The sequence below is a fragment of the Hypanus sabinus genome, chromosome 8, assembly GCF_030144855.1.
Source record: "Hypanus sabinus isolate sHypSab1 chromosome 8, sHypSab1.hap1, whole genome shotgun sequence".
In the NCBI taxonomy this organism is placed as follows: Eukaryota; Metazoa; Chordata; class Chondrichthyes; order Myliobatiformes; family Dasyatidae; genus Hypanus; species Hypanus sabinus.
Window position 1 is genome coordinate 77,466,159 of NC_082713.1, and position 17,306 is coordinate 77,483,464.

Below are 17,306 nucleotides of genomic sequence, written 5' to 3' on the forward strand. Positions count from 1 at the left end.
GAGCCGGTCAACAATGGACACTGGCACCGATATAACTTTGGAAGATGGACAGTCAGTCATGTTGGGGGGGCTCTGTTGATAGACTGGTACCCCGTCACCTTGGTCAGGCCCAGGAGAATTCTGATAAGGTGGTTTCTCTGGATGACCCAAATACACCCCTATCCTCACCACTTCCATCCTCTAAACTGAACAACTCTCTTATCAAACAATCCCAGAGCAGACACAATATACATCATATGCAGAATAAAGTTCTGTCAAGATACTTCTGATGAAAGGTCAGTATCTGCTGCATCAGACTTGAGCTTTCCCAGTCTTCAGCGAACTGCCTGTGCTGTAGCTTCATCTCGCATCTATTCATCTGTGATCTCTGTCTCAGAGGCCTTAGTCAGGACATCTTTCGAGCGGCTGAACCCTCACAAGGCATCAAGCCCTGATGGCCTACCTGGTAGGGCACTGAAAACCTGTGCCAGCCAACTGACAATAGTGTTTAAGGCCACCTTCAGCCTCTCACTGCTGTAGTCAGAGGTTTCCACCTGCTTCAAAAGGGCAACAATCACACCAGTTCCCAATAAGAGCAGGGTGAGCTGCCTCCATTACTATTGCCCAGTGGCATTCACATCTATCGTGATGAAATGCTTCGAGAAGTCGGTCATGGCTAGAATCAACTCTTCCCTAAACAAGGTTGTGGCCTTGCTGAAATTTGCCTATCACCACAATAGGTCTACAGCAGATGCAGTCTCACTGGCTCTCCACTTGTCCAGCCACCTGAACATTAACAATGCATACATCGCCTGCTGTTTGTTGATTACAGCTCAGTGTTCAATACCATCATACCTCAGTACTAATCACAAGCTCCAAAACCTTGGCTTCTGTATCTTTCTATGCAACTGGATCCTTCACTTCCTCATTGGTAGAAAACAGTTACTGCTGATAACATCTCCTCCTCACTGACAATCAACATTGGCACACCTCAAGAACATGTGTCTACCCCACTGTCTACACCCACACCCATGTGGCTCGGCACAGCTCAAACAGCATCTACAAATTTGTTGATACCTGACCTATTGTTGGCAGAGCTTCAGATGGCGACAAGGAGGAGTACGGGAGTGAGACAGATCAGCTGGTTGAGTGGCGTTACAATAACCTTGCACAACATCAATAAGATCAAGGAATTGATTGTGGACTTTAGGAAAGGAAAATCAAGGGAACACACATCAGCCCTCATCGAGGAATCAGCACTTTCAAGTTCCTGGGTGTCAGCTTCTCTTAAGATCTATCCTGGGTCCAACAAGTTGATGCAATTACAAGGTAGACATGGCAGCAGCTAAATTTTATCTGGAGTTTGAGGAGACTTGGTATGTAACCAAAGACTCTCGTAAATTTCCACGGATGTACTGCAGAGAGCATTCTAACTGACTGCATCACTGTCTGGCATGGAGGTGCCACTGTACAGGATCGGAAAAAGCTGCAGAAAGTTGCAACATCAGCCAGCTCCATCATGGGCATGAGCTGCCACAGCATCGAGGACATTTTCAAAAGGTGATGCCTCAAAAAAGGTGGCATCCATCATTATGGATGTCCATGACCCTGGATGTGCCCTCTGTAGGAACAGCTTCTTCCCTTCTGCCATCAGACTCTGAATGGAGAACGAACCCACATACCTTACCTCTATATTCTTTTCTTCTTCTTTGCTCCCTTTTTGCACTACTTATTTGATTAAATTTTAAAATTATATATTTTTGTTATATATAACTTTTATTATTACTTTAAGTATTGAAATGTACTGCTGCTACAAAACAAATTTCACGACCGACAAGGCCAGCAAAATTAAACCTGATTCGGATTCTGATCCATGCTGCGCGTCCTCGGAACTGTGCAGCACAGTAACAGGCCCTCCAGTCTAGTACATCCAGATTGACCATTCTGTCCATCTGTATGATTCCTCGTTGTCTACTATACCTTGTCTATTTAAATGTGTATAAATGCCCCTTACACTCAGTAGTTGTGTCTAATTACACCACACCTCCTCTGGGATTGGTGAATACGAGAGCATACCTTCGCTAAGTAGTTACCTCATACAAGCACTGGCCTGGGCTGTTTTATGAGCAAAGCAGAACTAGTTTCGTTCTGGATATTATCCAAGGTTTAAGATGAGACATTGGGGTGGAGGGGTGGAGGGGTGTTGGGGAGTTTAGATCAAGGCATCTGAATTCAGAGGAGCACCATTCTATATCAGATAAATTCTATACCTGGGGCAGTTTGATAGAGCAATAGTTTACCCCGTTCCCAACCTATGTAGTCTCAGAGGAACAGTACACTGCCCACAAGATCTTAGGGACTTTTTTAAAAAGGGACAAGGACAGTATTAAATAAACTTGACTTACCTCAGTTGTGTTTTGCTTTGGTAAGGCTTCATTCAGCAGCTGGGAGCAGGCATTGACGACATGGGCCAGCTCCTGCTCAAACAACTCTTGCTTCTCTGCTGCCTGGTGGACTCTGTAAAGTAGAAAACTTCCAGTCATATCAAATTAGCATGTACAGTGTAACAGTGAAAGCCATGAAGCTATCTCCTCCCTATGGGTCACAGGATACATTGGTTGCAACATCAATGGTTTTGAGCCAACTCACTTAAAATTTCCTTTTCAGACGTGTTACTGGTTTTCTATTCTTGATCATCTCACCAGAATTAATTACTATTAATACATTGAATCTTTGCCACCATGTTTGCTAATTTATATGTAACTTGCGTTGCACAATCATACTCCAAGTTATTCTAGTGCCCCCAATCCCACCCACCACTCCCCCTATTCACAAAGGTGCTAGTGTACCTGATCCTTTGTCTGAGAGCAAAAGAAACAGGATTTGTAGTTGGCCATCTGTCCTTTTGAGCCTGTACCACCATTCATCAAAATTAGGACATAGTTGGACAACCATGTGCAGTCTGGTCACAGAACTATAGGAGGGATGGATATGTTTACTCTGAAGTGGATGCAGAAGAGATTCATGAGGATGTTGCCTGTGATAGAGCATTTCAGTTAAATGGGAAGACTGAGTTTTGTTACATTACAGTGGACAAGATACGGTAGATAGTTTGAAATTTTTCCTTATAGCACAAGTGCATAAACTAGAAGGCTTAGTTTTATGGTGGGGTTAAGTCTTCTACAATGGACGTGAAGAATTATTTTTTTTATCCAGAGGGTAATTCCCATCTAAGATTCACTGTCATAAAAGTGGTAGACACAGGGACTCCCACAAGGTTTAAAAATTGTCTGGATGACAGTTTAGACAATGTGTCACTCAGTGCTGGGAAGTAAAGGCTAATGAATGATTTTGTGAGAAGGAGATCATCAGCAGTCAGTCACTGGTCCATTCATTCAATCTATGTATCAAGGACTTACCTTCAAACTTAAAGGACATAATTAAGGAAATTTGCAAATGCTACACAAAATTAGACCACAGGAAAATAGTTTGTTTTTAATGCATTAAAATGGCAAATGAAATTCTTTCTGAAGAAGTGTAAGTTAATTTACTTGCAGAGCACAAACAAGGTAGATGTATCAATATTTAAAATGAAGTTACTATTGACGGACAGATAGACTCGGAAATGTATGTTTGCTAAACCTGGAAAGTACCAAGACAGAGGGGTAAGGTGCATCCCAAGACGGATGAGATACTGACCTCTCTGACAAAGACCAGAAAATGAAGGAACAGGGAGTTCATTCCAAGTTGGTCATGATTTAAGTATCAGCTGAGGAAAGATTCATTTACATTTAAAAGAGTCCACAGGGTTATGAAGATGGTGTTGGAAGTTGAGATATCCGGTAAAGAGGAAAATAATTGAATCAAGTTGAGTAATGTTATGAAAATCCTAACTGAAGAGGAGAAACAGCATTCCTTAACATATTTATCAATAATTTATGGTCATTCCTTAAAATAAATTTTGGAAGAATTACAAGGGAGTTGAGACAACACTTAAATAACGACAGGATGCTGATGCTTATTCCCTGAAAGATCACTGCAGGTGGAGGTCCTCATCATGTTTGCCTGAGCACTAAAATCTCATCAATGTCACTCATGGGCCACAATATTTGACAATACAGAAATGAGTTTAGATGACTAACATTAATGAAAATAGGTTGATGATGAATTTATTGAAGCTCCTAAAAAACAATCTGCATGCCTTTGGAATGTGAGGGGAAATGGGAACACCTTTGGAATCATATATGTCCACAGGGAGAACATGTAAACTCTGCACAGATAACATGGGAGGTCACGGTCAAATCCAGGTCACTGGGGCCATGATATTGTGGCTGAATTTGCTGTACCATTCACCATCTCTCTTTATTGAATCTTGACAATGATGATGGATGACTGATGAATAATAGAATGACATGACATAATGGAGGAGAGCCACTAAAAAAAAAATAGGTGGGTTAGATTCTTTCCAGTGTAGCAAAATAGCTCTCCTAGCTAGTAAAGTTGAAAAACCTATCACATGTTGAGCGGAAGCAGACACTTATTTAGACACTAAATTAGAAGCCGGACATTTGATACATCCTTTAATTTTGAACAGGTGCGACCCTTTATTCAATATTTTCAAATGATCTAATTTATTTATTTATTTATTTGTTTTCTTTATTCTCTTTTGGGGAAAATCCTTATCCATGAAGGTTCGGAGATGACTGGAAGGATTTTTTTTCTCTCTTTTTAAAAATTTTTATCCTCAATTGGACTGCCCAATCTTTCTTTTTCTTTTTTTTTCTCTTTTTTTAATTTCAGTTTAGTTAGTGGGTTTTTTACCTTTATCAAATAAAATTTCCAATCTTTTTTATGATTGCAATGAGGAGTTGTAGTTTTTTTGACCATTGTATATATAACAGTGTAATATTTTACCTATTTGATTTTGTCATTATATACTTTCTGTTTTTGCTATTGTTGTTTATATGTCTTTTACATTATGTTTGCTAAACTCTTTCTCTGATTTGTATATTCTTTATTTGAAAATCAATAAAAAGATTGAAAAATGAAAATGAATGATAGAATGAATGCAGTGGATGTTCGCAGGCTCCTGGCAAGCAGTATTCTGACTTTGGGCCATACCTGTTGATCAGGGTCTCTACTGTCTGAGAAAACTGCTGCACGTCTGCCACCTCCTCTTCTGTGAGAAACTCCATAGACTGCTGGGAACTTAGACGGTGTCGAGCTGACTGTTTCAAAGAGTCTCCTTTGCACTTGACCTCCCAGGACTTTAAGGTGCTTTCAAAAGCCTGATATGGAGGAGAAGAATGTCTGAAGCATCCAACCACACTTCAGGGTTTACCATACATGTCTCACAGTCAGAAGAACTACAGCATGCAAAATACATTCGATTACGTTCTTGAATCAGGTGACCCAGGTCTTCTTCCCCACCCCAATTCTCTTTTAATGGTTTTCCAATTACTCTTCAAAAACAACTCCAGTTCCTTTTACACCACTTTCTACTCCCATCTTCAATGGTACTGAGAGGGTTGTCCTATTAAGGGAAGCTAAACAATTTGGGCCTGTATTTCTTTGATTTCAGAAAAATGAAGGTGATATTATTCATGTAAGACCCTAAAGTGCCTTGACATGATAAATGTGATACTTTCACTAGTTGAATACTAGCAAACTAAGGATATAGTTACAAAATAAGGGCTGGTCTTTTAATACTAGGTGGATAGAAATCTTTTCTGTAAGCCCATGAAAAAGCAGGACTGGCCAGATCATTTGATATAAACATAAGGCAACGATAAATGGCAGGACACTTGGTCACAGTGGCTTCTTCTGGTCCAACATAAGATGCCAATGTGTGTCTCAAATGTTTTCCTCGTGATCGCAAAACCCTGGTGGACATTGGTAATATAAGATACTGCAAGTCTGCAAGTGATGGAAAGTCGCTGGAAAGTGAGTGGGCCAGTAAAGGAGTGGAGCTTTGTGGCTTTGTCTCGGGAAGTGGCCTTGTCGAGGGAAATGCCTTGTGAGAAAAGTGCCAGTCTTTGCTGAAGGAGGCTGAGGGAGGAGACTACACCACAGTTGGAGAGGGTGAGAGGTGGTGAAGAGATGACAGGTAAACTGATTCAGTGTGATGCTTGCCTGATGTGGGAGGTCAGGGACACTGACGGTGCCTCCGGCTGCTACAACTGTGAAAAGTGTGTCCAGGTTCAGCTCCTGAAGGACCATGTTGGGGCACTGGAGAGGCAACTGGATGGCCTCAGGTTCATCCAGGAAAATGAGAGTTTTCTGGACAGGACCTACAGTGAGACTGTTACACCGAAAATACCGGAATAGAGAAGGGGGGTGGGGGCAACGATGAGGAATGGATGGATGCTTTAAGTACAGGAGGCCCCAGGGGATGTGCCTCTTGAAAACAGGTTCACTCTCCTGGAAGCTGTCGGGACAGAAGACACTGCCAGCCTGAGAGGTGGACAGGTCTGCGAGTCAAAAATTGGTGCTGAAGCAAAGCCGAAGAGACAGACATCAGGCAGAGCCGTGGTAGTAGGGGACTCCATAGTGAGAGGTACAGAAAGGGGTTTCTGCGGCAAAAGGCGGGATCTAAGGATGGTGTGTTGCCTCCCTGGAGCCAGGATCCAGGACGTCATGGACCGATTGCAGGGCATCCTCAAGGGTGAGGGTGAACAGCCGGAAGTGGTAGTGCATGTCAGCACAAATGATGTCGGGAAGAAGATGAAAGAAATTCTGCAGTGTGACTTCAGAGAACTCGGAAGAAGGCTGAGAAGCAGGACCTCCAGGGTGGTTAACTCCGGTTTGCTTCCAGTTCCTCGTGCTGGAGAGGGCAGGAACAGGGAGATATGGGAACTCAATGTGTAGCTGAGGAGCTGGTGCGGGAAGCTGGGTTTAGATTCTTAGACCACTGGGATCTGTTTTGGAGTAGGGATGAATCGTACAAAGGAGACGGGTTGCACCTTAACAGGCGGGAGACCAGCATTCTGGCAGGCGGGTTTGCCACTGCTACACAGGAGTGTTTAAAGTAATAAGTGGGGGGGAGGAGATGAACTGGAAATATAAGGATGGAATTGAAGGGAAAGAGAGAGTAAGAAAAGTTAAGAAAGACAACAGAATTAAAGGGGCAGAAAGCTCGGGAAGGGTTCGGAGAGTATGGCCGTGCAACAGGGATTGATGTGAGGAGTGAGGGGAGTAATGGATTAAAAGTATTATATATAAAGCATGAAGTATAAGAAATAAACTGGATGAGCTTGAGGCTCAGTTGGAAATTGGCAAGTATGATGTTGTAGAAATGACAGAGACATGGCTGCAAGAGGACCAGGGCTGGGAAATGAATATTCAAGGGTATACGTCCTATCGAAAGGACAGACAGGTGGGCAGAGGGGTGGGGTGGCTCTGCTGGTGAGGAATGAAATCCAGTCCTGCGAGGGGTGACATAGAATCAGGAGATGTAGAGTCAGTATGGATAGAACTGAGAAATTGTAAGGGCAAAAATACTCTAATGGGAGTTATCTACAGGCCCCCAAATAGTAGTCTGGATATAAGGTGCAAGTTGAATCAAGAGCTAAAATCAGCATGTCGCAAAGGTAATGCTATAGTTGTAATGGGGGATTTCAACATGCAGGTAAACTGGGAATATTAGGTTGAAACTGGACCCCAAGAAAGGGAGTTTGTGGAGTGCCTCCGAGATGGATTCTTAGAGCAGCTTGTACTAGAGCCTACCAGGGAGAAGGCAATTCTGGATTTAGTGTTTTGTAATGAACCAGATTTGATAAGGGAACTCGAGGTAAAGGAGCCATTAGGAGGTAGTGACCATAATATGATAAGTTTTAATCTTCAACTGGAGAGGGAGAAGGCAGAATCGGAAGTGTCAGTATTACAGTTGAACAAAGGGGAATACGGAGCCATAAGGGAGGAACTAGCCAAAGTTGACTGGAAGGATACCCTAGCAGGGATGACAGTGGAACAACAATGGCAGTTATTTCTGGGAATAATGCAGAATGTGCAGGATCAGTTCATTCCTAAGAGGAAGAAAGATTCTAAGGGGAGTAGGGGGTGTCCGTGGCTAACAAGGGAAGACAAGGACAGTATAAAAATAAAAGAGATTAAGTATAACATAGCAAAAATGATCAGGAAATCAGAAAATTGGGAAACTTTTAAAGAGCAACAGAAGATAACTAAAAAGGCAATACGGGGAGAAAAGACGAGGTACGAAGGTAAGCTAGCCAAGAATATAAAGGAAGATAGTAAAAGCTTCTTTAGGTATGTGACGAGGAAAAAATTATTTAAGACCAAATGAGGGTATTTATTATCAGGAACAAGGAAATGGCAGATGACTTGAACAGGTACTTTGGATCTGTCTTCACTAGGGAAGACACAGAAAATCTCCCAGATGTAATAGTGACCAGAGGACTTAGGGTAACTGAGGAACTGAAGGAAATTCACATTAGGCAGGAAATGGCATTGGGAAGACTGATGGGACTGAAGGCTGATAAATCCCCAAGGTCTGATGGTCTGCATCCCAGGGTACTGAAGGAGGTGGCTCTAGAAATCGTGGACGCATTGATAGTCATTTTCCAATATTCTATAGATTCAGGATCAGTTCCTGAGGATTGGAGGGTAGCTAATGTTATCCCACTTTTTAAGAAAGGAGGGAGAGAGAAAACTGGGAATTTTAGACCAGTTATCCTGACATCAGTGGTGGGGAAGATGCTGGAGTCAATTATAAAAGATGAAATAGCGGCACATTTGGATAGCAGTAACAGGATCAGTCCGAGCCAGCATAGATTTACAAAGGGGAAATCATGCTTGACTAATCCTCTGGAATTTTTTGAGGATGTAACTATGAAAATGGACAAGGGAGAGCCAGTGTATGTAGTGTACCTGGGCTTTCAGAAAGCCTTTGATAAGGTCCCACATAGGAGATTAGTGGGCAAAATAAGGGCACATGGTATTGGGGGTGGGGTACTAACATGGATAGAACATTGGTTTGCAGACGGGAAACAAAGAGTAGGGATTAACTGGTCCTTTTCAGAATAACAGACAGTGACTAGACGGCTACCACAAGGCTCAGTGCTGGGACCGCAGCTATTTACAATATACATTAATGATTTAGATGAAGGGATTAAAAGTAACATTAGCAAATTTGCAGATTACGCAAAGCTGGGTGGCAGTGTGAAATATGAGGAGGATGTTAGGAGAATGCAGGGTGACTTGGACTGGTTGGGTGAGTGGGCAGATGCATGGCAGATGCAGTTTAATGTGGATAAGTGTGAGGTTATCCACTTTGGTGGCAAGAACAGGAAGGCAGATTACTTTCTGAATGGTATCAAGTTAGGAAAAGGGGAAGTACAACGAGATCTAGGTGTCCTTGTTCATCAGTCACTGAAAGTAAGCATGCACGTACAGCAGGTAGTGAAGAAAGCTAATGGCATGTTGGCCTTCATAACAAGGGGAGTTGATAATAGGAGCAAAGAGGTCCTTCTGCAGTTGTACAGGGCCCTGCTGAGACCACACCTGGAGTATTGTGTTCAGTTTTGGTCTGCAAATTTGAGGAAGGACAATCTTGCTATTGAGGGAGTGCAGTGTAGGTTCACGAGGTTGATTCTCGGGATGGCGGGACTGTCATATGTTGAAAGATTGGAGCGACTGGGCTTGTATACACTGGAATTTAGAAGGATGAGAGGGGATCTGATTGAAAGATATAATATTATTAAGGGATTGGACATGTTAGAGGCAGGAAACATGTTCCTGATGTTGGGGGTGTCCAGAACCAGAGGCCACACTTTAAGAATAAGGAGAAGGCCATTTAGAATGGAGTTCAGGAAAAACTTTTTCACCCAGAGAGTGATGGATCTGTGGAATGCTGTGCATCAGAAGGCAGTGGAGGCCAATTCTCTGGATGCTTTCAGGAGAGAGTTAGATAGAGCTCTTATAGATAGCAGGGTCAAGGGATATGGGGAGAAGGCAGGAACGGGGTACTGATTGTGGATGATCAGCCATGATCACAGTGAATGGCAGTGCTTGCTCGAAGGGTCAAATGGCCTACTCCTGCAGCTATTGTCTATTGTTTATTGTTTCACGGGTTTGTTAGTGAGACCGACCGTGGGGAAGCTGCGGATCAGGCCCTCGTGCCGCAGCGTCACCTGTTACAGTCGCCCAGAGAAGGAGACACCGGAGGCGGTGTAGGAGAAAACAGAGGGGCAGCGGGCATATTGGAATTCACGCTGGTTTGGGGGCTGCTCTCCAGTGTTCACTCTCCTGAAAGCCAAGCTGGACTGATGGCCTGCAGCTGACCCAGCGAGAGACAAGCTGATTTGCCTTCGTTTGCTGACCCAGTGTGAAGTGAGGAACTGCTGCGTGCTTGCTCTTGCAGAAGCTTAGCTCCAGGACAATGTCTCATACACCATCAGTCTTTAGACCATACCACACAGGGACATCTGCTAATATTATATTTTTGTGACTGTATGTGCTATCGTAACTAGCTGTGTGCTCTGTGTGACCATATGTACTGTACTTTACACCTTGACTCCAGAGGATGACTGTTTCACTTAGCTGTACAAATGGTGATTAAACTTGAACTTTAACAATTGGCTGCTATGGGAAACTGCACAGAAGAGGAATTGAGTTCAGCGTAGATCAGCCATAAAAATATTGAGTGATAGGGCATGAAGGCCTACTCTTGGTCCTATTTTCTTTCAAATGCCCACATCAATGCTTTAATGATGGAGAGCCCTTCCTGCTCTTCTAGCCCATTCTCCTGTTCAGTCAAATCACACCTGATGCATAACTCAATCCATTCACCCATTATTGATCCAACAAGTTCAAGTCCAATTTGATTGACATTCAAGCATACACATGTATAGAGCCAAACAAAACAATGTTCCCCCGAAACCAAGGTGCAAAACACTGTACATTCATCAGATACAGTGTATAAAATAATATTAAAACAATATTAAAAGATAATTAGAAAAAGTTCTGTAGATGTACATGTTGACATAAAATGCATATACAAATATACACATTAAATATACAACAGTATAATGCGACTGACACTGTCATAAATACTGTGTACTGAATGGTAGCAGGGTGTTCAGAAGTCTCACAGCCTGACAGTCTTTGTTCTTTGTTCACTGCAGTACCTCCTGCCTGATGGTAGAGGGTCAAAGAGGTTGGGGGATAAATGGAAAGGGTCCTCGACAATCCTGAGGGCTCTGTAAAAGCAGTGCTTCTGGTGTATGTCCTGGAAGGTGGAGAGGGGGAGTGGGAGAGAGACCCTGAAGATTCTCTCAGCAGTCCTCGCTATCTGTTGCAGGGTCCTGTGATCCCACACCAGATAGAGATACAGCTAGTCAGAGCCCTCTCGGTGATGCTCTGGTAGAATGCAGTTAGAATGGGGCTGAGGAACCTTCCTCACCTCAATCTCCTCAGGAAGTGAAGGTGCTGCTGTGCTTTCTTGACTAAAGAGGTGGTGTTGAGGGATCAGATGACATCATCTGTGATATGCATTTCAAGAAACCTGCTGCCCCTGACTCTCTCCACAGAGGCTGGCATGCAGTGGGGTGTAGCAGCCTGCATCTTCCTGATCCACAATTATCTCTTTAATCTTGTCCACATTGAGACTCAAGTTGTGCTCGCACCAGTGCATGTCGCTCTACCTCCTCTATGTATGCCGACTCATCGTTGCTGCCAATGAGGCCAACAACCGTTGTGTCATCCGTGAACTTAATGATTGGTTAGAGCTGGATCTAGCAGTACAGTTGTGTGTCAGCAACAGGAACACAACTGGAACACATCCCTGGAGGGTGCTGGTGCTCAGCATGGAGTCGGAGATGCTGCTGTCAATGTGGACTGTCTGAGGTCTCTCCATCAAGATCCAGTTACAGAGGGAGGGGCTGAGACCCAACAAGGACAGTTCACCCACTAGGTTCTGAGGATTGATCACAATGAACACAGAACCGAAGTCAATAAACAGCATTGTGATGCAAGAGACACCATTCTTCAGGAGAGACAGGACTGAGTTGAGGGCAGAGGCCATTGCATCCAGTGTAATGGGAAGGCAGCATTTAATGCCATTCCTGACAAGATGCACTTCATTATTATAGAGGTCAGTGCCAATGAACGGTAGTCATTGAGACAGTTTATGTTGGCGTTCTGGGCACTGGGATGATGATGGCAGCCTTGAGTCCTACAGGGACAGCGGACTGTTTCAGAGGGACATTAACGATGTGCACGAGAACATCTGCTAGCTATGCACAGTCTCTCAGTGCCCGACCAGGTACGCTGTCAGGCCCCACAGTTTTGTCTTCCATCCAAATTAGACATATCCAACCAAAGTTAGCTCTCTCAACAACACTGCATGTGGTTCATCAACTCCCCAGAGAACACATAGAAGGGAAAAAGGAGGTAGCCATTTGGCCCTTTGAGGTTGTTCTATCATTTTTGTACATTATATCTGATCTCCTACTCCAACATTATGTACTTTGTCCTCATTCATTCACGAACAAGAGATCCTTTGATGACTGTGTCTGATGTCTAACCTGACTAGCACATTATACTCCTTTTTGTAGAAAAACATCCTATATATACTTATTTTAAAAATTTACCATCTGCACTCACATTAAAACTACCAAAGATTGATTTTAAAGTTTCCAGAAATTGAAATCTTTCTTGCAGGCATTCTTGTAGGCCATAAAATAAACTTCCTTTGAATGTTTTCTCTTCTCAGTTATGGAACATATTGTATATGGAGTATGAAGGTGGATATGACAACTCTCATGGACCAATTAGTTAATGAATGGATGATGCTGGGTCTTGACCTGAACAATTGACCACCACTTTGCCCCACAGATACAGCTTAACCTGCTGAGAACCCACAACAGTTTACTTTTGCAGCAGGCATTGAAAGCTAAGCTTCCTGGTGATGTGTGTGACTAGGTACATTTCCATGAGAGACATTGGCCAGTCAATAGTGAGTGTACAAGAGTGAAACGATCAGACAGTTACTGAACTGTTTTCCAAAATTGCCACCTTTATAAGGCACAGTATCTTGAATATAAGATCGCTCAGTTTTCCAAAATGCTGTGTGGACTAAATTTCCCCATTTTGCTCTGCTTAGAGGCATTACATAAAAACACAAGGTTACTTAAAGGCAATGTGCTGAATTTCATTAATGCAACTTCTAAATTTGTATCTATAAAAACCTACCTTAATGCTAGTATTTTGAATCTGTTCTGGACATTTGAAAGGGAGAATATATCTACAGCTGTGATGATCCCTGCTGCACCCAGTGACCCTGTGATCTCTGTGTCAGAGGCCAATGTTAGGCTGCAAACCCTTGCAAGGTGGAAGGCCCCAGTGGAGTACCTGGTACGACTCTGAAAACCTGTCCCAACCAACTGGTGGGAGTATTCAAGAACATTTTCAACCCTTCACTGCTTCCCACTTGCTTCAAAAAGACATCAGTTATACCAGTCCCTAAGAAGAATAACGTGAGCTGCCTTAATGACTATCACCTAGTAGCACTCACATCTACAGTGATGAAATACTTTGAGAGGGTGGTTATGACTACACTGAAGTCCTACCTTAGCAAAGACTTCAACCCATTGTAATTTGCCTATTGCCTCAATAGATCAACGGCAGACACAATCTCAATGGCTCTACACATAGCCTTCAACCACCTGGACAATATAAACTCCCATGTCAGGATGCTGTTCATCGACAATAGCTCTGCATCTAAAACCATCATTCCCACAATCCTGATTGAGAAGTTGCAGAACCTGGGGCTCTGTACCTCCCTCTGCAATTGGATCCTTGACTTCCTAACCAAAAGACCACAATCTGGACAGATTGGTAACAATATCTCCCCCTCACTATCAATACTGGCGCACCTCAGGGGTGTGTGCTTAGCCCACTGCTCTACTCTCTCTATACCTATGACTGTGTGGCTAGGCATAGCTCAAATACCATCTATAAATTTGCTGATAATACAACCATTGCTGGCAGAATCTTAGATGGACTTGACAGGGCATACAGGAGCAAGATATATTAACTAATGCAGTGGTGTCACAGCAACAACCGTGCACTTAATGTCAGTAAGACGAAAGACCTGATTGTGGACATCAGGAAGGGTAAGACGAAGGAACACTTACCAACCCTCAAAGAGGGATCAGAAGTGGAGAGGGTGAGCAGTTTCAAGTTTTTGGGTGTCAAGATCTCTGAGGATCTAACCTGGTCCCAACATATTAATGTAGTTGCAAGGCAGCGACAATACTTAATTAAGAGTTTGGAGAGATTTGGTATGTCAACAAAAACACTCAAAAACTTCTATAGATGTACCATGGAGAGCATTCTGACAGGCGCATCACTGGCTGGTATGGGAGGTGGGGTGCTACTGCACAGGACTGAAAGAAGCTGCAAAGGGTCGTAAATTTAGTCAGCTCCATCTTGGGTACTAGCCTACAAGGTACCCAGGACATATTTAAGGAGTGGTGTCTCAGAAAGGCAGGGCATGCCTTTTTTCTCACTGTTACCATTAGTTAGGAGGTACAGAAGCCTGAAGGCACACACTCAGTGATTCAGGATCAGCTTCTTCCCCTCTGTCATCTGATTCCTAAATGGACATTGAACCTAGGAATGCTACCTCACTTTTTTAATATATATTATTTCTGTTTTTGCACAATTTTTAATGTATTCAATATACATATACTGTAATTGAATGATTGATTGATTGATTGATTTCTTCTGTATTATGTATAGCATTCAACTGCTGCTGCTAAGTTAACAAAGTCCATGACACATGCTGGTGATAATAAACCTGATTCTGATTCTGACATTTCACACCTCATACTGCTTACCTACATTCCAGGAACTATTTATGGAGACTGTCTGGGCATTACCCGCCTGGGATTAAGCAGGAGCAGAGATATTGGTGTATATTTACCCTGTCCCGGGTCAGCATTTGAGCCCTGTTCTTATGCTGTATCTTGATTATTCCAGGGGGCTGGATCCAGGCTTCTCCGTCCACTTGAATGGGAACACCTTCGTCTCCACTGATGGTGATCTTCACCATGCGACACTGCAAGAAAATATAGCAAAAAGTGATGCTGCAGCTACTCGCCACAATTACCCTCAGAATTGTGGGGTAAATGCAGAAAACCATCAGCATGAATTGTGCTTTTCCGGTTGCAGACTGCTGAGTTAATCCCAGGAAACCCCAGCAGAAACATCATTTACTGACAATGGGCCATGTGCTCAACACCTACAGGACAAACATCACTGACCAGGCTGGCTGCAATGCAGCACATTTCCCTCTCACAGTAAATGGTCGGAGCCAGGACTTGGAAAGCATGAACCACTTAGCATAATTTGAAGTCTGCAGGCCAGCATCAGTGATGGAATTCATCACCACTTCCAATGCAGCACCACTTTCATAATAATTGAAGATCAAGACCTCAGACCTGTTTCCTTTGTCCTGCTGACACCTATGATAGGCATCCCAAGACACTGGAAAATATCACTAACATGTCTCCACAAAATCCTACAAGTTCATTGGAATGACAAGCGAGGGACAGTGCCCTTTCCTAGACCAACATACCCTTCATCAGGTAACACTCTCTCAGCCTCATTGGGGAGGCCACACAGTTGGCACACACAGCACACTCCCAAACTGGACACTGCCTTAACTTTATTGTGTAAATTGTTAGCAGGTAGATGATGAAAATATTTCTGAAGATCTGCTTCAAGCCTCCTTGAAGAAGAGCAACATCCTCAGAGACTCTTGGGAATCGCTAGTCCTTGACCAATCAATGCAGAGGAGCCTTTGGGACAATGCTGAGAAAACCAATTCCATCCACTGTGAGCGCACATCAGCCCCGTGTGGGCAACAGGAGAGCAGACCACCTCATAAACAACCCCTATATCAGCCCCTCAACATCACACAGCCCATCGTACTGCAACAGAAACAGACCATCTGAATTTAGATGGAATGCAAAAGAAGAAGAGAAGATCGATCCTGAAAGTCATGTTCACTTCCTATCGAAGCACTGGCTGTACTAATTCCTTCACAGAACATTCTGTACAATTCTTAACCTTGAAAATGATTATAAACTAGATATAAGGCTTTCTGACAAGTTATAACGTTCTGAGTTTAGGAATTTCTAAATGCATCTCATGACCGAGTCTACAGCCCCTACTTCTGGGCTCCCTGCCTGAGGAAAGGAACCTGTCTGTCACCATGCTGAGAGAATTCTTCATAGAATCCTGTCACTTACTATTAGCCCCCATCTTACTCACCTGAACTCCAACAAGTACAGACCAGACCTCCTCAAATAATCCTTGAAGTAAAATCCTGCACCCAGGACACCTTGTCCAGAAATTTGTCCCTTACTTATGGAGCAGCCTTGCACTGTCCCAGAATTCGATTTGGAATGAAATTCAGAATGATGCCACCAGATGGCGTGATCTCCACTCTCAACCACAAATGGAATTCTACTTCATTCTGTCGGTGTTGAGAATACTCATATAGACAGGACCATCGGGAGTAGGGTATGGTGAGGTGGAGTGGAAAAAGAGAAGAATCTACAAAAGCTGAGCATAATTCGTCACTCATACCAACATTCTTCTGTCATGAAAAGCCTATGGTTCTCAAAAAAATTGTTCTAAGCTCTACAGTCCTATCAAATACTCCATACCGTACTCCTAGCTGCAATGCATACCTAAATATTTTCCAGTCTGCTCTCCTCACTTTGTCACTTGCCTCTTCCACCCTCCCATCCCATTCATAGTGTTTCCCTGGTGTACTGTCACCCTACCTGGGCTATCTGGAGAATGAGTTGCATATAATAATATTTCTGGCCATTATTTTTCTCCTTCTGCTGGCCAGGTACAACATTTGGTGTTACTCTCCACACTCCCAGTTTCAGCAGTGCCCAGGTAACCCAGCAGACTCTCCTTGCAACTATACAGAGACGCATCACAAAGCAAAAAATAGCACCGGAACAGGCTCTTCAGCCCATCAAATCTGCACTGACCTGACCATGAGGCCTGTCTAAAGTAATGTCACCTGCCTGTATATGGTCTGATTTCCTCCATTCTTTGCCTGCTCATAAATGCCTTGTAAATGTTGTTATTGTATCTGCTCTTCTCACATCCCCTAGCAGCACATTGCACACACCTACCACTGTTGATACAAAATAAAGCTTGCCTTGCAGATCTTCTTTAAACTTCCCTTCTTTCACCTAAAACCAAAGCAGTCTAATATTGGATATTTTCACCCATGGAAAAATACTCTATCTACCCTATCTATGTCTCCCATGGTGTTATGC

At 43.3% G+C, this 17,306-nt stretch overlaps 1 protein-coding gene across 1 annotated transcript in view; it reads right to left on the reverse strand.

Moving 5' to 3' along the window:
* si:dkey-172j4.3 (diacylglycerol kinase eta) overlaps window positions 1–17,306 on the reverse strand; it is a 171,204-nt gene that overhangs the window by 12,326 nt on the left and 141,572 nt on the right. Inside the window, exons 22-24 of the mRNA XM_059977382.1 lie at window positions 14,924–15,058; window positions 5,101–5,267; window positions 2,385–2,496 (exon numbers count right to left, since the gene is read on the reverse strand). Of these exons, the coding sequence (XP_059833365.1) occupies window positions 2,385–2,496; window positions 5,101–5,267; window positions 14,924–15,058 (414 nt within the window). The remainder of the gene's footprint in view (window positions 1–2,384; window positions 2,497–5,100; window positions 5,268–14,923; window positions 15,059–17,306) is intronic.